Raw genomic sequence first — 26,710 nt, 5'->3', positions numbered from 1 at the left:
AGCCTGTCAAGGTCAGAGTCATAAAATGTTGCTGCTGAGCCTCTCACACATCTGTTAGGATACCCTGCCCCCTTGTGGTCACAGGGGGTAGATCCCATAATGTGACATGTTCACGACGCCCTCCCACAGCCACAGTTTTCTCTTAATGCGCTTAATTAGCCTTCTCCTCAGGACTGTGTGGGTGGGACGTTTCCTTAAACCTCGTCTGTGGCTGAGTTTTGTCACCTCATTATTTAAAATCTGCTTTCATGACATGTTTGAACTCAAATCTCAAAGTGGTAATTATCAAGCTGTCACCCTTATTTGTGGTGAGTTAGACAGAAAGCTGCAAAGAAGTTTCCACTGTATTTATAACACAAAAACAATTTATTATACCAACAGCGTCTTTGTAGAGCACAGACTGTGACAGACTGACACTTCGTCTCTCTCCTGTCAGTTTCATTGCACCTGTTAGAACAGTAGAACTTCCACCTTTTTCAGCTCTTATTTAACCTCACTGGCCATATTCAACCTGAGCAGAGGCCAAATTTGCCAGACTAATTACTAACACCCGTGCAGAGCCTTAATTCATGCATGAGGACTAACAGGAGGCTGTAATGCTCATTACACACCAGCACAGTCTAATGTGATATATGCCATAAAATCTGCCTTTATGATGCCTATAATGTTCAGGTTTCGTTTACATTGTACATAGATATTTAAAATGTAATGTTAGCATGATAATATGTTTGTATGTATGTAACATTAAAGCGTATTGCAGCCTACATTTAGTATAGTAAGTATGTGTATAGCATGCTAGCATAATATTAGCATTAATCTCAAAGTCTCATTATGATAGATATTGAAATATTTCACTGTGGCCTCAAGAGGTGGCAACAGACGAACCTGCTGACAATACCAGAACTACACTGCTCAAATTCTTAACATTTGCTTTATTACTTGTTTGAAACATTTGAAATTTAGCTGCCAGTCAGGATTTCGTGTATTTACATTATTATTGTTTATTAGAATTTACAAAGTGACTCATTGTAGTCCGAGTCTTCGTTGTTTAAAGTGATGAAACTGGTGGTATTTGACGTGTGTTTATGGTTCAAAATCACATTCAAGACCAAACAAACACAATATTACAACACAGACTAGAGCAACAATTTCTTTGTTACCACATTTTATTTTTCAAACAACATATAGAGTACTTTACACAAAACCCAAGCCATTATCTGCTTCAAATATTTACATAAAACTTTGTAGAGAGACAGAAAAAAAACATTCTTTGGGTCTGACCATGCAAAACAATAAATAATGTTCCTGACAGCGCTTTGCATGGTGCTTTCAAGACTGCTATTCAGCAATAAAGATTAAAAAAAAGCTTCAGATTTTAGTTGGCTATAGATAAAGCTGCCCTGGTCCACACAGTCATCAGACATGCCTGAACCTAAGACTAGGCAACAAGACAAGCAGTGACTTTGACTCAGAGTAGGTCAGGTGCACCTCAACACATTTGCTACAGTACAGTATGCGCTCGTTTGTTCTGAGGCAATCCACACTATTCCAATTTTAAGCAAATTGTTGACCAGGATAGATACAGAAATGAAAAAGTGAGATGTGCAACAGTTTTCAGTGAAAAGCTTAGATTATGTAGAAGAACTGCAGCATCCTGGAAGGATGAAGCACTGTACACGAAGGACCTCAGATGGTTTGCTCAGCAAGGCCTAAAAATGTTGTCGGTGACAGTCTTGTCACTGAGACACAATGAGCAGGAGCTTGAAGTTGAAATTACAAAAGTACAGTTCTCACTCCTTATATCCCCCAGCAAGGCGACAGACAGTGTGCAGATGTGACCCCCCGAGTCCTCCTGGAGGCCGGGTCCAGAATCTGCTCCTCTCCTCCCTCTCCCTCGTCCCCATCAGCTGTGGCTCAGGTGATAACTTGAGGCTCCCAGGTCTGGCTGGCCATCTGGGGGCGACACTGTGCGATGACTGGAGGACCTGTCGGGGTGTTACTGTCCAGACAGAGGCCGCTGACCATGTGCTGCAGAGCCGTGCCTTTTGGCTTCCACTTCTGAAGAGAGAGAGAAAAAATGGAAAAACATCGATTCATCTCTGCCATTTAGTTTTATAGAAAGCACACACGTCCTCATGTGTTCTGCGTTGTGTAATGCTTCCTGCACATGAATGATAGGTATCAGCACAGGAGGTTCATGTTGGTAGTGAGTAATGGAGTGAGTCAGACCTGGATTACAGTAATCAGACGAGTGATTGACCTCCTCTACTCACAGTGGAAAAATCAAAGAAAAGCAGGCTGCGGTGCACGGCAGTCTGCCATCCCACAAGGGAAGAAACTGTTTGTTTTTGCTGATAAAACGTCCTGCATGTGCTCCATTTGTTACCAGGTTCAGCAGTGGTGGAATGAAACTTACACCACTTAATTTTTCAGCTTCATACCTCTTCATACTTCTACTCTACTACATTTCAGATGGAAATATTGTTGTTTTTACTCTTTTGACAGCTTTAGTTACCAAATATATTTGTTTAGACACAAAAGTACCAAAGATTTTAGATACACAAAAGAGTATAAAATATGATGCATGGCTATAAATTACCCAGTGGTATATAGAATAGGTCAAACTAGCGCCACACACAAAATGCTACTTTCACATTAGTTTCACACAAGTAATATGTAATAGTGAATCATTTTTCTGTGTTATGTGTACTTTTACTTTTGACTTTTAATTCACATATATAAGTATATATGTATGAGTGTGTCTATATTATGTATTATGAAATCTGATAATTAATTTTACATAAAGACTTAATACAAACAACAAATCTTGATATTTATATTTATTTTTAAAGAACTGTGATCAAGACACACTCTCTGATGGCGATGCAGACAGGTGTAATCTGTTATTTAAGATATTCTCACTGATTTAAATGGGATGAACAAAATACTAGAAGCACCTCTCGGTGTGATGCAACACAGTTTAACAGAACCACAAACTACATGCACCAAAATGAAAAAAAAAATCCAGTTGAATCAGTCTCAACAAAAACTGAACATTGGAACCGTCATGAAGGATTTACTGCACGGCTGTTGTATTAGTTTTATCTATAAACCTATAAACTGGCAGCTGAGCTTCAGTGAAGAATCTGAATACACACATAATCCACAGCTGAGGTGTACAGAGGTATATTTGACTGCAGGCTTAAACTTAGAGGAGGGAGCGTATTACGAATTCATATTATCACCCCTGCTGCAAAAATTGGTGTGAAAACCTTGTTGTATTTCTTTTATTTATTGCTGTACTTTCTGATAATGTTCTCTATGGATATAATTTCCTCCTTTGCTCTTTCCCAAAATCAATAACAGCCCATTCTGATGAGGCGGATCAGAGATGTAATTCTATTTAAATTCTTTCTTACCAACACACCATATTATTTTTTGTATTGTGATATTTTTCCATTGAGTAACAAGTCACCTCCATAAATCTAATATTCCTGTCCCTGTATGTAAGAGCACTGGAGCGACTGTGACAAGAGACTTGAGTCCAAAAGTAAAGATTGAGAAGGCGTGTCTGCCATAAACAGTATTATTATACTGTTTATGGCAGTATAATTATTATTATTAGTGGTTTGTTTATTTGCTCACTGATTAAATAGTTAGAGCTGAACTTAGAGCAGCAGCAGAGCGTGACAGTGCCACGCACAGATGTCTTGAGCAATATGGAGGCTTATCAAAGTGTGGTGGGGGTTAACTTTAAAATCCTGGAGGAGGGAGGGAGTGTGTCTGTGTATATGTGTGTGTGTCACATCCTGTAAACATACACGTGTGTATCTGGGTGTATTTGTGTAACAAAGACAAGGAGGGAATGAAATGTCAGAGAGAAAATCTAACAGTTGAGTAACTGAGTTTTTAAAGCTTGATATATTATGCACAACAATATATGTGTAATGAAGCTGCTGATCGCAAACATTTGGAGCCAGTTTTCTGTCTTGAAATACAGCTCATTCATGCCGAAGACTTTCCAAGTATTTCATTCTGTTTATTGTTCCTGGAGAAGCCTCTAAAACAGCTTTCAGACCAGGATTGGACAAAATATATCCAGTAAAACCGAAATTAATGAAATTCTTTCAGGATTCAACTAAGAAATCATTTACAAAGAAAGTCAATAAAAAAATTTATGCTGCAAAAATAAAATGCTGCAAAATTGTGCCCGACTGTTTTAATGCAGCAGTGATCAGGGAAAACCCTCTCATTATACTGGTGATGGATGTCATGACGGAAATCCAACACTTAATAAAAAACCTTATAACATTAACTTCTGTCAATAAAGTGTAGCTTTGGTTTAACCTTGAAATGAGCCATGTGTTCACATTTTAAAAAAACCCACCACAAATCTCTTGTTCCTCACAGAGTTAAACACTTCAATGCTCTTTCATTGAGACAGCAAAGTCAGAAACAAGAAAGAGCGCAAGTAACTTTTTCCTTTCTAGGGGATTAAACACTCAGGACAAAGAAGCCAAATGTCTCCCACAGCAAAAACGGATTGCTTGTTAATCTCCCAGTGAACTCTCAGAGGACTGCAATGGGCCTGCAGAGAGATGAGAGGATGGTCTGGCGAGAGTCCCACACACTCACACACATGGTTTAAGTTAATAACTCCTTCTTCAATGACATAAATCAACCATGCAGCCAACACGGGTCCACATGGGATGTGAGTGTTCAACATTCACAGAGGCGAGAGCGAGAGAGGAACAGGGTGGGGTCTGAAGTTATGGGAGCGCTTGTTCTACGGCATCCATAAAAATCAACTTGTCTTCCTTTGACGGGAGCTGCACCAATCAGGCCACTCGGAGCGTCTCAGCCCTCCTGGCATCAGCACCAGCAGCTGGCGGGCTGCTTAGCATCTGTCCTGGAGCCACCTCTTATCTCCAGATTGTTCATGTCTGAGTTCAGCGCTGTCAGTGGCACATCAAGGACGGATCGGCCGCTCGATTCCAAAATAATAACCAGAGGGAAAAACTAAGACCTACCGTTAACATGACTGATAGTGGGAGATTAAAGCTTGAAATCCTGTTTCTGCTGTTAACCCTTAGTTCACTTCATAACTAGAAAAACAAAATAATTGACACTTGTTTATGTCTCTTTTTTAACTTTAAAAAAGTCTTTCAAAATGGAAATGAAACATATTTTTTAAAAACCAACACAACGTTCTTCTTACCTGTCTGGGCTCCTTTGTGTTGCAGGGCTCCATCTTGACCTTTGACCCTGCCGTGAAGGCTGAAATGGCCAAGCAGAGGTCCTGCTGTCGGATCAGTGGCTCTATCAGCTCCCATCTCTGCAACACACAGAGAAAAACGTAGAGGACACACGTTAGGGTTCATGTGATTTTCAGAGGAGCATTTGGTTTCACGTGTTCTTTTTTGATACAGTACAAATATTACATCTGACACTTGGACCTTTCAGCTCACAGTTAATCACAATGAATGATTTCCATACTGCACAGTGATGCAACGGGTTTGTATAAACAATGGTACTAACTCAAAAGACTATGCACAAGACATTTAACCTTACTGGATTGCATATTTTTACTGCTATCAATCAGAAACCAGTAAGTTTATGTCCAGCTGATTTACAGAGATGCAGTCTGAAACGAAGGGATTGAAGTGCTTCCTGGAAAGAGAAGAACTGCTCCAAGTTCTTCTCACATTCACTGGTCTGAGCCTCATTTCCCTGTCAGTGATGTGCTCTTGAATCTTTTTGTATCACTTGCCTGTTTTTACCTGAACCACAGGTTAGAAGTGTCATCCGAACAACTAACAGTAACTGAGACGCCCAGCTGAGTTTGTACTGTATGCATCGTGAGTAATGTAATGGTGAAATCATAACAGTGATTAATGATGACTAATGTGACTAAACTTCATTTAAGGTTTGGCACATTGTTCCTCACGATGATGATTATTTAGCATATGTTTATTCATTCTGCAACCCGGCAACAGAAGATGTTTTTTTCACCTTGGCAACAGAATAAGAAAACTAAAGGGACATCATATAAACATGTTGATAAAAACGTTATATTTCCTAAAGAAAAACATCACAACATGAAGATATTGCTTTTCTCAGCCACTTATGTTACTTCATTTGTCTCACAAAATGATATAAGTCATGCAGTCACTACATTCTGTACAGATCCAGAGGTCCATGTAACTGTTGACATTTGACATTATCCCTGTGCCTCTACATTCTCACATCAGTGCATTAATCATTAATATGCCCTCAGATCAGTGTCATCAGGTCAAATTCTTACACATTTATTGTATTTCATATCAATAATTCAGACTTTAAGTGTATGGCCCACAGCCTCCTGAGGGTCCTGACCTGTGACTGAGGCCTGTTGGCTCCGATGCCCCTGCACTCTGCCAGGCCCAGGATGTCGGTCCCACGGGTCTCCAGACACAAACCGCCTTGTTTCAGCACACTGGACACCGCCTCCTGCTCGGGGACCCTGAGGGAGGCATTTACAGAGAGGAGAGAGGTCAATGAAAGGTCTTATTACAACAGCAGAGAACAGATGGATTGAACTGACTATTTGCCCTATTGAGGAACTGAATCACACCACCAAGCAATCTGCCCTATTACAACACGTACTTATAAAGATATACGGTTACAATTTGAGAAACCACAGTTACTTGGAAAGAAGCCATAGATACAGCTGGAGAGGGGTGGGGGCTTCACTTGAGAAACAAGCTTGTGGGATACACACTGATAAACCACCCTGAGACTCTCATCCAAATCAGATACAGACCCTGCTGTATATTTAGATTATTGGCTCTGAACTTGGGGGCCATGACACCCCAAGGGATTGCAATTTTATTTTGTAATACGAAAAAAAAACCTTCTGCATTTATTATAATTGTGTCTTTTTTTTTTCCTTTTGGAATGAAATGATGGTTGAAAATTATTTCTCCCTCATTTCTGCCACTTGGCCTCAATATAATAATCTATCGAAAGAAAAACAGATGAACAACTTATTTTTCATTTGTTGGTTTTTTCTGGTGTTTGGAAGAAACCCTTGGCTCTCTTTGCTGTTACATAGCAGACATAAATATTAAGAACTTTATTAGGGGCACAGGTCAGAGGTAAAGTCATGTACAAATTTCCCCCTCTGCTCTAAATTGTGTGTTTTGTTTTATTTTATGTGACCTTCACTGATTTCCGTTTGACACCAGAGGACTGTTTTCACATCCATCTGTTTCCCCTGTGTTCACCTTTAATCTGAGTTTAACACTGGGATGTACAAGCAGGATTTTTTGACATCACAAGTTTTCACTAGTTTTTAAACCAATCACGGTCCAGTATGAGACTGAGAAAAATGTGCTGTGAAAACGTGAAGTCTCCAGTGCTCATACACCCATGCTGGGTCTTGTGCAGTCTTGTGTCACAACACTTTTGACCTGAAATTTAAGTCATAGATTACGGAAACGACTTCAATGTCATTTTCAGATTTTGTAACGAGTTAACTTTTTTGTGGATCACATCATTCAGATTCAGATGTTCAGCAGATTAATTGTCTAAATCCTAAAACATTTCTGGATTCAACATGGAGGACAGTGCCTGCTGCTTAGTTTCGTGTCGTACCTCAGCTCAGGATAAACGTTTTCCATGTACCAGCGGAAAGGTTTGCAGTTCAGCTTCCTCCGCAGGGTCAAACGGTCGGCGATACTGCACAAACACAGACAAAGAGAGTTAGAGAAAGACATTTAAAAGTTAGATCTGCCTCCAAGAAGAAACAAGACATGAGCTCTGTGGAGCCCAGAGGACCACAATCAGCAGCTTGGTGAAGATAACTCAGCTGCAAACTCAGCTAATGGGGATTTTACTAACAACAGCGTTAAACCAGCCACAACTCATTTCTGCTAATCAGGGCTTTTTGTTGTAATCCACAAACACAGCAGTGGCTTTATGCAAATGTGCTGGTCCATGCATACAAATAAAACTAGTGCACATAATACAGTACAGTGTTATTTATATGGCATCAGCTGTAATGGGAATAATTAGCAGGTTGAAACATGTTGTTTATCTGAGTGAAACAATATCAAATTTGTGCAAATTAAAGTGTCAGAGACAAACAATGACATAGTGATGAGAGACTAAATCAGTGAAGCTCTATCCTGTATGAAACATAATGACACCTGTATCTGAGCTGCTGCCTCTACAACACAGAGAGAGAGAGAAGGGGATGACAGTATAATACACAAACCTCCCAAAGGCCTTGCCCTGGGCCGACGGCCTCGCAGAGTAGTAGTACTGTTTATACTCATCCATCCACACCTCAGCAGCCCGCCGGGTGTTCCTGCGTGGACACAGACACAACACCTGCTCAGACACGGTAATGACAGTGCTTCTGGCATTCCTGCAGCTAAATCTAATGGCAGCGTCGCACACAGCAGCCTTCAGATGCCAACAAAATAAACTAATAAACAAAAAAAGATTTCCTTCAGGAATTTCATCATCCTTAAATTCTAGGTGTATTTATAAGTGGAGACAAATAAGAAGAAGAGATAGTTTGGATTCTTCAGAACAGTTCAACTTGTTTAAAGAATTTGACTGTGCAAGTAAAAGATATTTATACAAAACTACATCCTGATTTTCAGCATCAGTTGATGTACTGTGTGTATACTGTGTATACCACAGATTTTCTACTGAATCTGGTTGTGGACAAGACAAAAACTTTATTTGCTCTGTATTTCATTTACTGCTAAACTACAAAAAATACACATAGACCCGTCTGTGGCCTCACAAAGGTTTTATATACTCATGAAGGCTAATCTGTAGTTAACAATCACTATAATGTTGTCAGGAGCACTATTGGAGGTGGTGGTGAGGGAAACAGACTATACCAAGTTAATGGAGGACATGGCAAAATAACTTATGACATCCAGTAAAGTTGTATCATCACTGTTAATCTTTTGCTGATGAACCATATAATGTCCTATAAATGTTTCCTGGCCCCCTCCTGGTCTGCTGCCAGGGGCTTCTTACACTCTGCTCTGTTCATCCAGAGAAAGTTCAGTCTTTGTCAACATCTTAAAACCTTCTGGACGTCCGGAAGAAGATTTTAGGTTTGAGTAGTTTCCTGTTTTTACGTTACATGAGGTCTAGGTAATGACTTTTCAAAATCCCACTTGCTGTCACTTGGTCAAAACGAGTGAAAAGTGTGAAAGCACTTAACTTCACACTGAGCTGTGCTGAAATATGTGACACTTCAGATTTTAAGGCTGACTGAAAGATTAGCCTTCTTTGCAGCTGGTAAATTGTTATGCGGTGTAATAACACTGCACAGCAGACAGGATGTCAGGTTTCTCACAGATCAACCCACTCACTTAATGTAGGTGAGAGCGTTGCCTTCTGGGAAGTCGTACGGATGCCGTTTCCTGAACACATGACCCACACGGCTGCAGGGAAGGATCTCCAGACTTCCTCCACACATCCACACCCGGAAAGAAAGCTCTGCAGGGGAGGGAAGACAGAGAGGGTGAGGCCAGGAACACGGGCATGTAGTTATCCGAAGTGGTGTCTGTCTATCTCTAAATTACACCATTTAACTTGCACCATCCCAAGTTCAGCCTGGCCATGTTCACCTGCTACATTTTTCATTCAGCAGATCACTATAATCTGGAAATCAATAGTAGGCAAGCTGCTGGGGTGGATAAGTTAATGCTCTGCTGCTGCCTTGCAAATTCCAAGGACATGTTTGGGATTTTCGGAGCACAAGCTGCTGAACCTCCGCAGCATCCAAAAGCATCTGCAGTCGTCCAGAGTCAGACAGGCTGCAACACGACTAAATAGGCAGGAGCGGCGTGCAAAGCTCCAAATACTCCAGCAGTGCGTCGGGTGCACGGGCGTTGCCTTCTAAACAGAACAAGCAGAATGCCGGCACTCACAGATAAATACTCTTCTTGTTTAATGTGGGGTATTTCAGCTGTAAGCCATCATCAGTGTAAACTATAGTAGTGAACGTTACAATTTATACACACAGGTGAGGCTTAAACGCCACCTATCAAAGACAGAACATGATAGTTTAATGAGATACAGCCATGAAAAAAATCTCCTAGGATCAACATCTCCAAGGAGGAAGGTGTAGCCATGACAACAGCATCACATGATGCCAAACAGCTAAACTAAAAGTGAAATAAAAGACTTATACAGAGAGATACATCACAGATGCTGGTAAATAAAGATGTATATAAATGCATAAAAAACAAATACAATTACAACAATACTTTACATGATGTATGTACATTTATATGACCTCAGTAAAGAAAAAGATGATTTGGAGAATAATCTATGGTTAAGAATGTCCCAAGGGAATTAAGACATTAACATTTCCTCTTCTGTTACTTAAATTTAGAGATTTCATGTTTATTTGTGGTTTTAAATTCGTGACTCTTCAGCTGCTGGAAACAGTTGTGTGTTTCTCAAATAAACAAAGCAGTCAATGTGACAAATAAGCACACTTCTCTTCCTTCCTGAGAAAATGTAATTTTTGTAAATAAATTATTTTTGTTTTTGTAAACACAAGGCTCTTTATTAGTTTACAGTGAATGGGAAAACCATTATTCTTCTCATTATGCACGATAATAGGGTGAATCCAGGTCAAATCCATTTCCCCTCATGGATTTCCTTTTTAAAATAAGCAACTTGTAGCGTGTTTAAGCTTAGAAATAACCTCATTTAGGAATCTGGTTCAGTATTCCAATTTAGTATTGAGTAAACTATGTGTGTAATCTCCTATCCTCCTATTTCCCCTCTGCTACTCACCTATTTAATGTAAAGCTCATTTAGAAAATACCAAAGTATAAATTATGAAATCAAACCCTACTTATTGGAGCGTTTTTCTTTATGAGTCACAACAAAATTTGCAATATCAACAATTTCAAAGTCTGTGTCTGAAGGGCAGAGTGAAGCCTGGGTTTGTCTACCTATTTAAAGACAGTGTGAGTGGGACGTCTGTGGAGGATGATGAATAAAAAGCCATTATTCTGATTCAAGTACAAGTTCAGCTCACCAAAGTTCTCCCCTCCCCAGATGTCCATGTGGGTGTCATACTGGCCCAGGTGGTTGAACCAGCTCTTGTCCATGACGAAGATCCCACCAGCGATGACGGGAGTCCTGCACAGAGGGGGAGGAAAGAGTTATTTATATCCTTTCCACCTTTTAGAGAGTTTATTTTTTACAAGTCAGCAGACTGCATAGCCCTCTAACTCTGCAGATGAGCTCACCGTACTTCAATCTAAGTCATATTTCCACAGGAAAACAACAAAGCAAAGGAGATGTTTGAGCTTGGATTCCCATATAGCTGCTATATTTGCTCCACAGGAAACAGACACAGAGGATAGAGAGCAGGGAGACCAGCCGATTTTTGCTCTTAGGTCCCTGAGCAGGTTAATCCCTCATGGGCAAAAGAATTTAATCTCTCACAAATGTTCCTACCTGACAGAAGATAAGAGACAAACAGGGTTTATGTTGTCAAATGAGAAGAAATCCTATAATCAACTTTAATGTGGTCTTAATTTGACCGTTTTCTCATCTAGAATCACTGAGCTGAAGAATCTCACAGGAGAAAATATAATCAAAAAATATCTTTTTTGTATGTTAGCATATGTAACAACTGTATGTTTTGTCAGTGCATTAATGAATATCCTTAATATTTCATACATATACATGATATACTGTATGTTCACTATGATCTTTTCGGCACTATGGCTACACCGTGGAAGAGGAGGAAGAGGGCTGATGAGGAGTCCTGTAGACGGACCTGATTGGCTGTGTTGGGTCACTTCTCGCCATTTTCTGCTCGATAGGAATCTGCTCCCACTTGAAATGGAGACTCCAGTCAAATCCTGACAAAAGACAGACAGCACAAGTGAGACGACAAGTCAAATCCTGCAGTTAAATTTACAACCACTTTATCCAGACATCAGCCAAGAAGACAGTTAGGAGCATCCTGCTCATTCTGGCTGCTGCCCACAGTTCATACCAATAATAGCTACAAATCCCTGCAGAAAATATTTTTTATAATTCTTCAATTCTTATAATCTTCACAATCTTTCTATGCAAAGTGACTGAAATCCATTTTTAAAATTTCTGTCATTGTTTTTGAGTTGATCTGGCTGTTGTGAAACAGGGGTTTTCCTTGACTCCAGCTGTGTGTTATTAACTGTTACCATTCATGATTTGTGTTTTGTGTCCTGACCTCCTCTTAAGTCTGCAGAGGCAGCCAAGTAGGCAAAGTTATCCAGGCTGATGACGTCAATGATGGGGCTGACCACACGCGTGTGATCCTGCAGGGGAGGACAAGACACATTATCATTGAGACACTTCTTAGACATGATTTAACATTTCATACTTAAACTCTTAAAAGAATTTATACGTCCTGTTTGATCGGCAAGGATGGACGTCATAAAAGTTTTTAAAGTCAGTATGTTTTATATTAGAATCTATTACATGAAATCACAACCATGTTTTTAGTATTAGGACATGAGAAACTGGGTCAACATGAAATGCAAAAACATGTTGTGCAGAGATTACAACATCAAATGATCACTTTATCCATCACAGTAGTTACAGTAATTTCTACCCTGCTAGAGTAGTGTTAACAGAGCCAACATGGCTCTAGAGATGCTAATGTTAGTCGGTCAGTCCACGACTTTGGTCTGATCTGACATATTGCCATGAAACTTTCATTCATGGGGCTTGGAGGATGGATATTACTGATTCTGGTGATACTCTGACCCTTCATCTTTCTCAATATCCTGACGATCATGTTTCCCAATGAATGCAAACATAGCAAACATCACGTTAACACTCTTGCTGTGAGCATGTAGACATAATCATCACTATACCAACCACTTATATCTACATTTACCTCATCACAACTGATCAAGAGCTTCCTCAGCCTCAACTTTTATCCTACTTGCAATTCGATGTTCTTTATAAGGAGCTTTACAACCTCACAGAGAAGCTTCGAGGGGTTAAACACCGCACCAGTCTTTTGATTTTCAGTAACTCATCTGCACACTTATAGCTCCTTTATATAACAGATGAATTTACAAGCAAAAACAGTCATGGTAACTAACAAACTATAAAATCACAAACTGAACTCTCACTGTTTTCAGAAAATGTTATGCATCATAATGTATTTCAATATCAGATTTTAAAATTTTAAAGTTATTTTTTTTTGGGCTTTTTATGCCTTTATTATAGTTAAGTGGAGACTGACAGGAAAGGGGGTAGAGAGGGGAATGACATGCAGGAGAGAGTCGGACCGATCGGGAGTCGAACCGGTGCCCGTCTGCTAAGAGCGTCTTTGCACCCAAATGGTATGCGCCCTAACCACTCGACTACCGGGCCGCCCCTCAGATTTTAAAATTGTATATGCTGCAATATATCATCTGATCACATCATCCTCTCCTGCTGTGGTGCAGATTAGATTGTAAGTGACTAACAACACAACATACACAACAGTAATAATTAAATGACAAATACTTATTTTGCATTGCTGTTTTTTTTATCTTGGGTGGATTTGATACTGAGTGAAGCACTGACTTTAAAATTTTCATTCAACTTTGGATTTTTGTATGAGAAATTTGATTTTGGATCAAGTGTAAATGTAGGACGGCGCTCTGTCTAAAGCCAGAACATTTTATCAAACGCTGTTTTAATCAGACAAGAATCTTTCTCAGGATGTTAAAGTTCAGCAAATTACTTCAGTTGTCTTTGTGTGTGTCAGGAGGATAAATCACTGCCTATTGATGAATATTAAGTGTTGCACTACTTTGTTAGGGCCGTGGCTTAGTCTCCCAGTGGAATGTGTGATGAAAGACAGGCTTGATGATTAACTCCCTGCTGGATCTTATGTTTTTGATAAGCAGAGATAATTACTGGGAACACAGAACTTTTTCTTTCAGTTGAGCGCTGTTGTATGTTTACAGTGTTTTTTGTGTTAAGCCTATTAGGATAAAAATGTGAGAACAGAAAAAAGAGAGAATAAATAAATGCACCAATTATTTGTGCAGAACATAAAGGGCATTTGTGAGTGTGCCAAACTTCCCCACTCTACCCACAGTTCCTAGTGGACATGAATTCATGAGGAATGAACTCTGAACCTCCTGCTGCAGAAGTAACACAAACCCAAAAGTAAACACAGCAGAGGAGAGAACTGTTGATTACTGATAGTCGCTGCGTGTGAGTGTTGCCTACATCTGTCTGTGCCAACACTGGTGTTTGCCCGTGAGGCATCTGTGTGCGTGTTTGTGTAGTGGAACAGCTTAACATCAGGACACTCCAAATGACTGTTTCCAATTAGAGCTGTCGCTCTCTGTGCTCAGAACCTGAACCTGGCCTGAACTTTGTGCTCAATGCACCAAAAAGTGCAGGGGAAGAGCGAGTGTGAAAACACCACTCTGCCAGAGAGCAATTTAGAAAGTGATGCTCTCAACACCTTTAAGCAATAGACATTAATTGGGCTTTTAATGAGTCTCTGTGATTTTCGTAATGCATGAGGAGGCTGCACTTCCAAAGTGGATGTCACCGGTGATCTCTGGATATCTCTACCCTCTCTCACTCTTTTCTTCTCTTTATCACAGAGTGAGAGTGCTGTGATTTTGTCTGTTACATCTGGCTGCTTTTAATGCCACCGATAAAAGAATTTCAGCTTATTTTCTACTTCAAAATAGGATATATACGGCTCTGGAACAAAGCACCAATTTACATGAAAAGTGACATTAAAAAAAGAAGAAATGGAACAAAAATGAACAATTAACTATAGAAGAGAATAAAAGGCTTTATCTGGCATGAGTTTTGTGTGCTCTGAATTTCACATTTTCCACATGATGTGAAGATCTCTGTTCCTTTGCTTCATCACACAGCAATGTTGCATCAGTGTCTGAGTAAGAGACCAACAGAGGACACACTGTCCAGCTGGGGTTGAAGGTCAAGCGCCAGGCGTCTGTCTTGAATCATGTCCTCTGCTGCACATGCTTGTTTGGCCTACACCATGTGGAGATATAGGACTTTGCTGTTTGTGGTGCAGAATACACGTTTTCCTCAACAGAAACAAGGTTGACACATTTTCTGTGGATGAAGTTAAATCTCAACACAAATTATCTTGAGTGATTTAGAGTGAAACCTGGTCAATCAATACAATCATTGAAAAGGACAACAGACTGGTATTGTTAGTGATTAGAGGCACTGTTGGTGCAAGTCTGAGGTATTTCTACTGAACTCAGGTATTTTGATTTTCTGCCACTCAGTACAGAGCATTCAGGTAGTATTCAGACCCCTTCACATTTTGTACATTTTGTTGCAGCCTCGTGATAAAATCTTTTAAATCAGGCCTTTTCTTTTTTTTGTGCCTTTATTTGATTTGATAGAACAGTAGACAGTGACAGAGAGGGGGAATGACATGCAGGATTTGAACCGGAGAATCACCTGCTAAGAGCATTTGTGCTCACGTGCTACATGCCCCCAAATCAGGGCTTTTGGAGCAGTGGTCAGCCAGGTCATGCTAACGTCAGCCTGCAAAACATTCTGGCACCAGCTTTCAGTAATCAGTGAGACTTTCTGCTTCGTGAGCAGAGGTGCTTCTGAGAACTGTTCTGATCCGAAATGCTAATTGTTTTTGGTCTGTTAGACAAATGGTTCCCACCCTGGAGTTGGGTCCCTGGATAAGCATGAGAGAGCTACAGGGTTTCAAGATGATTAACAGGATAAGAAAGAAGAAAGAATAAACATATTTTTGTTAGACTTTTCTATTACATAAGCTTTTTTTTGTCTTGTGAATAAGGTTGATTTTGGTGATGAGGCGTCACAAGTTGCTTCACTTTAATGAGTCACAAGCCAGAAAGGTTGGGGCCCACTGCTTTAGCTTTGGTCAGAGAAGAAAAAGATGAATAGAGGAGAAGAGCATCATCCCTTTAAGTTACTGTACTTCTTAAGTGTGTAAGTGCTGTAGTAAATTATCTTCAGCGCATTGCAGTCACTCTCTATGGTCTACAGAAGGTAATACATTTGAAGAAATATCACCCAAGAGGTATTAAATATCACCTCAGACAATGACCACGCTGGAGAGAGGGCATATTATAGTCTGTACTTTTCACTGAACCCCAACATGTGCGAGCAGAGAACTCATCCCTGGTATTTCACAACTAATCAAATTAAAGTTTTTTCAATTTCTTTTTGGAACTTAGAAATGCAGAGCATTGATAGGATGCATTAAAGGGAACATACTGGACAGTGACCCCTCTGCTCCCAAAGGCCTTTATGAAAACAAAACTGTGGTCAGAGGAAGATTAATGAGTCCAAAGCCAGGTGCAGCCGGCCCGAGGAGCTGGAGCATTACCACTGAGCCCTGCACTCTCATGACTGCCGGACCAAGAGACTGTAATGCAAGCCGGATGAGTCACAGCAGCCCAGAGCCAAGGATGAGTGTACGGAAAGACAATGTGCATACACTCACTCGCATCGTGTAGAGTCTCCTGAATAAAACATTCAGATGTGGTTTGAATAGGAGTTCTGTTGCATGCAGACTTTAGGTTGTCGTCTGTCGCACTTTCTGAACCAGCGACTCCTGTCCTTTAGCAAGGTGACTGCTCGCTTTTAGGTAAATACTTTTTAAGGAAAAGTTCAACAATCTGAGTCACTTGTTTTCTTGCAGAGAAGAAGAAGTGTTTGAACGACGCAACTCTCATGTCTGTACGGTAACCATGAAGCTACAGTCATTAGACGGATCACTTTGCTTAGTGTAAAAGCTGGAAAAAGGAGGAAACAGCTGCATCTGAAGGGAACAAAATCCACCTATCAGCACCTTTAAATCACATTATATCTTCTTTTTATTTCATTTATACACAAACTGAGTTTGTGCAAGAAAAGTCCAACATATAAAACTATATTTTTTGCTTTTTTTTAATGACACAACTGATATTATGTTGGTTAGTCAGCTTTAAAGGTCCCTTCAGACAGGGCCAGGCTAGCTGTTTCTCCCTGCTTCTAGTCATTATGCTAAGCTAAGCTAACCAGCTGCTGGCTCCAGCTACATATACACCAGACATACATGAAAGTGGGACCAGTCTTCTCATCTAACGCTCAGCAAAAAGTGACAAAATGTAGCATCCAGAATGTCAAACGTTTTCTTTAATGAAGAGGCGAGGCGAGATGTGAAGTATTGTGGTGCACTGATAAGACTGAAGAAGCAGAGGAAGAGGAGAAAGAGCCCATAAGAGAGAGAGAGCTCTTATGAAGAATCGAGGCAGTGGACACAGATGCAGCTCCGCCTTAAAACCAGAGCGGAAAAGGGAGTGGATGAAGAAATGAGGCGCATTGGAAGCAGCTCGGTCTGAGCGTCAGACTTTAGTGGGAGCATAAAACGAGAGGAGAGGCGATCACTGAGAGAAATATGAGATGAAACAGTTCCTGATGCAGAGTCAGTGGGAGTGCCTGGCCTGTGACGGGGGATGGCAGCAGACTTGGGGAGCAGCTGTGCTGGTCAGAGCCCAGTCGCAGGTTTGTAATGTCAGGGGAAGGAGGAGAGAACAGTCTATCAGTCATTAGTGAGTGATTCATGTGTCTTTCTCCAGCTACATCTCTCTTTATCAAAACGCCACACTCGTGTTTCAGTGAGTGCACACAATCATTTCTGCAGGCGCTTATGTGTCTGTAGATGCATGTATTTATATTCTGTGTGCGCTTCACTTTTACGACTTTAGGAAACTGATACAGAAATGCAGACTGAGACGGAATCAGTGAGGGGCCGACGGCCAAACTGCCCTTGAAGTTTCGCTTGAAAATACCAATGAAATTAAAAATGACAGAGCCAAACCCCCTGATAACCAAGAGTGGCTGGTTATGCATTTCATCTTGTGCACATTTTCTTTTTGAATTGCCAAACATTCATGTGTGGTAGTGTCCCTGGTGGGCTGCATAATTATTTTGTAGGACGCGGTGAATGTGGAGAATCTTCCCACCGCATTAAAAATCAGAAAAGATCCCAGCATGCAGCCTGGAGCCGGAGTTAGTGCTGTCACCATGCACAACACCAACCGCTGCTGCAACACAAAACAGACCACCTAATCGTCTGAAACGCTCCAGAGTCAAGTGGAAAACACATCGGCTGGGAAAATGGCACCACAGTCTTTCCAGCAGTGGCAAAGCAGAGTGTGACATCTGGCGCACAATGGCTTAAATCTTAGCTGAACAAATTGAGTGTTTATTTAACAATAAGCAATGCCAACGTATTACATCACGGCCAATAAAATCTGCCCTGAAAAGCAGCAAATTCCCCTGAAGCGTTACATCACAGGGGCAAAAAAAGCAAATGTTCCACCTCCAGAATATATGTGTGTGTGTGTGTGAGAGCTGCATGTAATAAGAGTCTAATTGGAGAGTGTGAATGACGGCAGACTGGGAGCCTGTGGGCCTGTACTGTACCTCCTTGACTCTCTGGATCATGGGCTGGAGCCAGTCAGCGTTGACCTCGCAGTGGCTGTCCAGGAAGGTCAAGATGGAGGCCGAGGCCGTGTTGGCTCCTCGCACACGTGACCGGATCAGACCTGAGGGAAGCACAGGGCAGGAATGACACTGAAGTCTGAAACCACCACTGGACCTAATTCAGTCGTGCTTCACTGTGAGGAGGGAGTCTCCTGGTGTTGCTGCAGTGAGACCAAAGCACATGTTTGGGTCGCTGTTAGAGGTGATTTCAGATGTCATAGTCAGTTTACTTCTCTGCTCCTCAGCCTGTGAGCAGCTGTGCAATAACCTCTGTGGCTCTGTGGGAGAACTGTCAAATTACTGACAGGGAAATCCAGACAGATTGCGTCTTAAACTGAGATGAAGATGATTGGTCACTCTTTATTCTCATTTCATCTCGACCACTGTAACTCCCTCTTCACCAAACTGCTGCTCGGCTTTGGACCAAGTCCTTCAAAAGATCTCATGCAGCAGTGATCTAGATTTCTTCACACTGGCTTTCCATCAAACTCAGAATTCAACTTCAGATCCTTGTGCTAACTTAAAGAGCTCTGCATGGTCAGCTGTTTTCAAACTAAAGAAGACTGTGACTCCTGAACTTTGGCACTGACCTTATATCACAAGTGTCCACTTTCTAGTGTCTATTGAAGTTGTTTTTACTCTTCTTAAGTCTGTATTTTATTTCTGCTGCTTTATTTTTTTTATTGTGAAGCACTCGGTGACATTGAGCTCTTGAACAGAGCTCTATAAATAAACTCACAGCTCAACTGACACTGTTGGAATCATCTCATCTTCATCACATGGAGACTGTACACTTATGACCCACATTATAAATTAGCCGTGTGAGTTTGAACAGTATGGGCACGTGGGGTCTAACAAAAGACACAACCATTAAAAGAGTCCTCCACCGATTTAGCATTTCACTCCTCCAACACTGTCTGATTTATGATGGACGGTTTTAAAAAAAGAACCGGGTACAATGTCTTTTTTATTCCTGGTGCCTACATTACTCACAGTGCAACCCTTCAGTCAACAGTTTGGTACCTCCACCCCCCCAGATTTTTTTAAAAGTCTTTATCCCAAGCTCATCCTACACGGTTTATCAGTTTCCCTCTGGAGCCACAAAAGGCTTCATACAACTTTACACAGTTTTTTTTCCACATATGCAGTATGTGACCTGAGACCTGTAAACTCACTCTGATGTGTAAAATTGGTTGAGTATCCCTTTAATGTAGGGTTAGGCTTGGCTTATTTTTGTACTGTGACTCATATAAGGAACCACAATTCAGGATATTTCAACCTCTGTTGCATCAATTTTTCACTGTTCCTTATATAAAACTTTATAAAATCCAGCACTAAATAGATGGAGTATTGTTTTAATATGATTCAGTGTTGATTGATGTTGCCCACCGTCTATGCTTTGCCTTGCCTACAACTGAATTGATCTTTATTTCCTGTTTTCCTTCCAACAGCTGCAGGTGAACAGGTATGAACTTGCTGCTTCAGGTGCGGATCACATGTGCGAGTGGAGGGAATGATCAGGAAAGTTTTCCAGTTGGCTGCTTTGCATTCCAGTGCACTGAGTCAGTGTGTTGACAGAAACACTGGCCTCCAACCACCACTCCTTCTTTTATATTACTGAACATCACTGAAAAACTGTTGATATTTGATTTTGGGAAACTGACGTCATGTTTACAAGTGATGCCTTTAAATGCTGATGACTTTTACTGCTGTAAACTTTAAACTGCATTCATGAGGTCATCACAGGTCACACTGCGTCTGATTTGTCTGTTATCTGTCTGCAGGAATTCAAATATAAACTATAGAACAATGCTAATATAAGGTAAATCCCACATTTGTTTTTGTCCGGAGTTATTTACAGATCTATCTCATCGAAGTGACTCATTTGTTGAGAGGAAATCGTCTGTGTTTCTGGGATATTCATGTTTGACTTCAGCTGGTAAAGTTTAAGAACAACCAGGCTTTAAAAATAAAAACAGTTAATTAGATACCATGTGTCTTGCTCTTTCCCCGAGCAACCACTTTCAATTCCTTGTTAAAAAAACAAAACAGTGTTAATTTGGAGCCGAGGGTAGAGTGTATTTTAAAGGAGGTCAAGTTGAGAAAAGAACAGAGGAGCAATGGCAGCAAAGACGTAATTATTCATCAAAATTTCACACAGTAATTTGCATTTTACACAAGAAATGGATGGAGGAGGTTAATTGTCTTTTCCCTTAATTTTTGTTTTCTGCAGCTTCTACAGTTAATTAAACACATGCATCTCATCGTCTGAAGAGTCACAGATCATCAAAACAACACAAACTTGTGAAACTGTTTGAAAAACTAAAGCCCTGGAGTTTAAACTGATTATCTGCTTATCTGATTACCTGCTCTACAGAAATATGAGTCAGAGGGAAGGAGTGATTATTGCCTACATTTTTTTATTTTATTTCAGTTTTTTATTTTTAACAAACTCCTCAGAGATGCACTTTATAATGAGATAAACACACGTCTATTTTTAAGGTCATTAAACAATGTGCACAAACATGTAAAACTTCACAGAATTAACAGATAGAACAGAAACTGGAATGAAGAAGCTCAGTGCAGTTTCACAGTAAAGCAGTACATAAAACACAAAAGGGCTTGATAAGAACAATGCACTCAATCATCCTATATCATTCTGTCCAGCAGTTACAGAGCAACATCTTTTATTTGGAGTCATGTCTCTGGCCAAATGAACTGATTTTATTTTGGTTTTATTGTTTTTTTTATTCTGGTTCTAAAGCTTTTTTTTACCTATGTTAAGCGCTTTGAATTACCGCTGTGTTCTCTGTCTGTCATTTGATCCTTTGTTGATATAAAACATTGATTATAGTGGCATTTCAACGTTTATTAAATTCATTTTAATGTCAGATATTTAATAGCAGCCTATTCCACCCATCCATGGTTTCTCACCTATCACAATAAAAGCCTCCTCTTTTGTTCTGTTTTCTCTGTTTTGGTAAAATCCCCGGCAGCTGCAGCTGGGTTGTATTTCTTGGTTTATCTGGTTTTTACACTCAACACTATTTTAAAGGCCAACCTGAGCTCGCTCCTGGCTCATGTGACTCGGCTGCCAGTTGGGGAGCAGTGGCCTAAATCCAACGTGCTCGTGTTTTGTCAGCATGTGGTTCATAAACCCAAACAAAGTCTTTAGTCTGGAGCGAGAGCAACAACACAGGCGGCAACCTGAGTAAGAGGAGTTTATTGTTCAGCATCCAAACAAACCAGGAACACTGGTGCTTTTGGCCTTTAGTTTGGCTGAACTTTTGTTTTCTGGGTCGGATTTAATCTAATTCAGAGATTAAATTAATTCAGTTCAGAAACCTGCGGGAGATGACTCCAACCAGGGCTCCCTGTTGTTTACAGTTTGTGGTTTTGCTGCAACAGAAAAAGCTGTGACAGAGTTCATAGAGTGGCCTTGTTCGTCCAAATTAATTTCCAATGTCAGGTGTGCAAACCTGCACACAGGAAGTGACAAATCCAAATGAATGTATACGAATATATATGAAAGTAAAATGTACCAAATACATGTGTGTACAATGTATGTATGTGTTGAGACATGGACAGAAGCATGTTTGTGTACTGAACATGTACATGTGATCAAGCTTATATTTTATTATTGTATTTATATGTGTTTGTTTCTGTGTGGAAACAGAGAAATATGTATGATACTAATTATCGTTTTATTTGTCTTTTTTAGACTGTACATCACCATCAATGCATTTCAGAAGACTGTTTTATTCAACTTCTTTTTTTTTTTCTTTTATTCTACTTTTATTCGACTTGTAATGTGTGGTGCTTTTATGATAATGAAAACTGACTGTTTTAATTACACTGTACAAGTAAAAACACAACTAGGGTAGAGAGTTGAAAATGAGCAATAGCTATAAACTCTGTGCAACACATCACTTTCATGCTCTGTATCGTAACTATGTCAAACTACATCGTCCATATTGATTAAATAAATACTGTGACTGTGAAATCCACTGGAGTCTATGTATGTATGTGTTTCCACTTCTAGTCTTTTCTCTCTCTCTTCTTTGGTCTTAACAGATTTTGGTTGTTTTGTGTCGACTGAGGCTGTGATACATTTAAAGAGGTTACTTGCACTTCTTTGTGATGGGTATTTTTCACTGTTTTATTACATTTTACTGACCAAATGATTAATTGATTGATATGAAAACAATACAAATGTAGTTGTAGTTGTAGTCCTGGTTACCAAACAGTTTTCGTTGGGATGATTCACAACGTATTACTCTATTGTAACTACATGAAAACTGCTATCCCTGTCCATTCTTTTTAAAATTTAGTTTCATCATATTTTATTTTATCAGCTTTAATTTTCATCTTCGTATTTTTAAACATTATTTCTATTGCATTCTGTATGTAAACCAGCTTAAATTGACCCAACTAAACATTTCTTGCCTTTTCTTTCGCCTTATTTTTTTAAACACACCATGTACAACACCTTTAAGCCCAGTCTCTTTTCCAGTAAGCCACTTTGTCTCCCCTCCATCCCTCCCCCGGTCTCCCCCCGTCCCTCCACTCACCCTCTCTCCTGCCGTTCCTCAGGCAGCGCACTTTGGGGATCTGAGAGAGCAGCTGGCAGTCCTCAGCTGGAGGAGGAGAGCAGAGGAGATGGGATGTTATGGTGGGAGCAGAACACACACTGAGAAAAACATCTCTCTTCATCGCCTTGCCTCACACTCTGTCACTCACACAAACCCACAAACACACTGCACTCCCGCACTTACATTGATTTAGAGCACTCACACACACATAAACACAGGCACTCAAGCACATAGTTATACAGGTACACACCCACTGACACAATATGACCTAAACACTTCACATTCAAACACAACATCCATCACTGCTGCAAATAATCAGAAACACATAAACACAAAAAGTGCATATTTCAGAATGACCAAATGCTCAACAAAAGAGCTTCATCTTAGTTGATAATCAAATTCTTCTTTTTCAATCCAACAATCTTTTTTCCATAAACAAACCCAGCGAGCAGCCAGTCTCCTTCATCCACTGTCGTTTTCTGCATGAGTAATAACTGGCACAGCCCTGCTGTTGACACATGCGGACGGACATCGCAATCAGCGCGCAGACACAGGTAAACACACGCACACACCTTGAGAGGATTAGCATTAGCAGCAGAGTGTGAGTATGAGCTTGCTGAGGGATTGTGGGTAGATCAAGCAGACCCCCTGCCAAGCAGCGATGCAGCCGTATGTTGACAGAAGCAAGCAAGACAAGTTGTGAGCCTGTTTCATTAAATTTGCTGTGCGTACAAACCTGTTTGTTTGCACTTAAGCTGTTGTACATGTGAGAGCGGGAGAGCTCCCACAGAGGGGACAGCTGGTGTGTGTGTGTGTGTGTGTGTGTTTGTGTTTGTATGTGTGATGAAGTGGCGGGGAGCTTCAACCGCTCAGTGTAGAAGAGCAGAAAGTCATAGGTCGCACCCACTGAGCAGATGTTGTATACTTTTAGCCAGACTGTGTGAGTCCATCTGTGCATATGTGTGTGTGTGTGTGTGTGTATGTGCTCGCATGTTTGATACATTTACATGCATGTAACTGCATACTGTGCATAATGTGAATATCAAGTATGTTTACACAGGAAAAAATGACTACATACAAAAATTTAAATATTTAAGATTTGTCTAATGGGAGATTTTTTTCCCATGATGCACTGCACAATGGATATATATATAGGCTACTTTGAGCTGATGAAAACTAAAAAACAGCTCAGCAACAAACAAATAAAGAAACAAAAACAAGGAAAAATTTGGTATTCTATGCATGAAGATATCAAATTTAAAATTAGCAGTGGTGATTCAAAGTTGGAGTTTAGTGGATGTAATTCGGGCTACACCTTGTGTGATTTCCTGTCAGTACAACACAGTGAGTCCCATTGATTTCTTTGACCCTAACTGCCACAACAGTGCCCTGTTGACTTTAGCACATAGTGTTTACTGTAGAGTATTCTTGTCTCAGCACTATTGGAGTCACATGCTGTTGTCTGGACTTGCCGTAAAGATCACTGTCCTTGATTAAGGATGGTGTCCTTACGATTAAGGCGAGCCTTAACAGGATTACACTCAGGCAGGACGGTCCCTCCCCCACCACCTTCTCTAGCTGTTTGTCTGCCAGGTCACATCCATTGACCAATCAGCTTACACTCTCACCCCCTTGGCTGAACTTCACCTGCACAGCAGGACACAGCAGCTCTGTCTTAAATGTTAGACAAACTGTGAAATCTCTGTGTTGTTGGGTGTTTTATTGTTGTTGGGAGTTATGTGAAATATATAAAATAAAAAAAACAAAACAAGCTACTATAGCACACCCATTGTGTACGATCTTAGTAGTAATGTTGTTAGCCAGTTTGTTTTGGCCACTCCCATTAACTCTTGGGTATTTCAAGTCTTTCTAACGTTGTCATAATTGAAAGTGAGAAACACTGTTAACTCTGAGAGGACAGCATGAGGATGCCAAATGATTCGAAAACAAGCTAAAGTAAACTTTGTTTACTTTTGGCAGTGAGGGGATCCATGTTCATGCTTCACTGACCATTTTGTCAATTTTGCCTCCATTATTGTTGCATTTGAGGTCGTTTACAGTTTTTATATGCCTGACATCAATTAGTCATGTGACCTAAAATCACCACACCCAGAGTTTAGAATATTTGGTTTTAGTTTAGATTTTTGGAAATCTCATGGATAATTTATGGACTGTATTTTGCAATGTGACAACCTCCACGTTCTAACATCATGTAGTGATTTGGATTTTAGTCAACATGCTCGACATCCTGCCCTGAAACCACAAGCAGCAGTTTTATTTTATTTTTCTTGGTGGGGTTACTGAGGCTTTTAATAAAACACAGCTTTAGAAAGTGGCATCACAGGGAGGTGACAGAGAAGCGCCGGAGGAAACTGAGTAGGGGGCTAATGGGAGGCTTACTGGTTGACAGTCAGATTGAGCCAAAGCCACAGAGTGGAACACAAAGTGTGTTTGGTGTGATAATTAACACTGAAAAAATTGAAATCTGAAACAGAAAGGATGTTAAAAAATGGTTGCTCAAGGGCGCTTGGGCAGAGAAGGGATAATTCAGAGGCTGTTGGTGCTGCCACTTCGTCGTGGGTGCAGGTCGACTGGCGGCAGCAGAGGGAGAACAAACGAGGCATTAGTGAGCTAATAGAGCTCCTGCGGCTGCTGCGGCTGAGACACTGCTGTTTAGATGTCTGGCCAGCTATGACACCTCCGAGTGTGTCTGCATATGTGTGTGTGTGCGTGTGTGCGTGTGTGTTGGCGTGTGTGTGTGCCTGAGTACACAGCGAATGTAGGTCGCTTTGCTGCTCCCACAGACAGAAGATGCATGTGGTGGTAATTACAGAAAGCGCTGGACAGTGAGAAGCATGAACTCAAGTAATTCTCCTCCTGACAAAGGGGAATAATTACTAAAATGTGGTTATCCTTTAATGTCACAGTCCCGGTCAGTTACATAAAAACATAACCTGCTCTTTATGGTGCTATTAAACTGATTTGTTTCCTCATCTTATTAATGTCAAGGTTAATTAGACTACTAATTTGATTTTACATAAAAGGTAAGTAGTTTCTCTTGGTGTTAGCAGCTCCAGCTCCTTCCTGCCATGGCCGTGTTGTTTTCATCCCTCGGAAGCGTCACTGACATGAAAAGCAAGCTAATCCTCAGGATGCTCTCTCTGATTGTCTGTGATATTAGCACTCCTGTCTCTTGACATTATCCTCCACCTACATTTTCCTATTACCGGGCCTTCTCTTCTGCTGGAATATTCCTTTGACATTTGCATCACATATATTTATAGCAGATGATAAGAGCTAAACAGCTGGCACCCAGACTCCAAGCCAGGATGTTAGAATATTACAGGTTTTGAGCCCAAATTCCTTCAGTGCAGCCCCAACCTGCTAAGAAATTTGTAAAAAAGCCACAGAAAAAAGTCACATTTCATTATATTGTCTGTAAACTTTTCAAAACTTCTTGATACTGCTAGTAATATAAATCATTTCTTCTATAATTATTCTAGGAACTCCAGGGAATTGTAATCCTTTGATAGATGGTGATAGTGGAGAGATGAGGGAGGATGTTGTGGTCCATG

General features: G+C 40.5%; 1 protein-coding gene across 2 annotated transcripts in view; it reads right to left on the bottom strand.

Annotated features, from left to right (window-relative positions):
- Positions 1 to 1,148: 1,148 nt before the first annotated feature.
- Positions 1,149 to 26,710, bottom strand: part of galnt16 (UDP-N-acetyl-alpha-D-galactosamine:polypeptide N-acetylgalactosaminyltransferase 16) — a 37,793-nt gene continuing 12,231 nt past the window's right edge. For both annotated transcript variants that reach the window (XM_071498003.1, XM_071498004.1), the window contains exons 5-15: positions 23,115 to 23,180; positions 18,484 to 18,605; positions 12,254 to 12,341; positions 11,816 to 11,900; positions 11,066 to 11,169; positions 9,381 to 9,507; positions 8,258 to 8,350; positions 7,636 to 7,719; positions 6,376 to 6,502; positions 5,219 to 5,335; positions 1,149 to 2,058 (exon numbers count right to left, since the gene is read on the bottom strand). In XM_071498003.1, the coding sequence (XP_071354104.1) occupies positions 1,915 to 2,058; positions 5,219 to 5,335; positions 6,376 to 6,502; positions 7,636 to 7,719; positions 8,258 to 8,350; positions 9,381 to 9,507; positions 11,066 to 11,169; positions 11,816 to 11,900; positions 12,254 to 12,341; positions 18,484 to 18,605; positions 23,115 to 23,180 (1,157 nt within the window). In that variant the 3' untranslated portion in view covers positions 1,149 to 1,914. The remainder of the gene's footprint in view (positions 2,059 to 5,218; positions 5,336 to 6,375; positions 6,503 to 7,635; positions 7,720 to 8,257; positions 8,351 to 9,380; positions 9,508 to 11,065; positions 11,170 to 11,815; positions 11,901 to 12,253; positions 12,342 to 18,483; positions 18,606 to 23,114; positions 23,181 to 26,710) is intronic.

Source organism: Trachinotus anak, unplaced genomic scaffold (genome assembly GCF_046630095.1).
Source record: "Trachinotus anak isolate AG129_WGS33_773 ecotype Australia unplaced genomic scaffold, CSIRO_AGI_Tana_v1 ptg000015l, whole genome shotgun sequence".
Lineage (NCBI taxonomy): Eukaryota > Metazoa > Chordata > Actinopteri > Carangiformes > Carangidae > Trachinotus > Trachinotus anak.
Note: the sequence above shows the minus strand (reverse complement) of the source record. Positions and strands in the feature narration are given on the sequence as shown.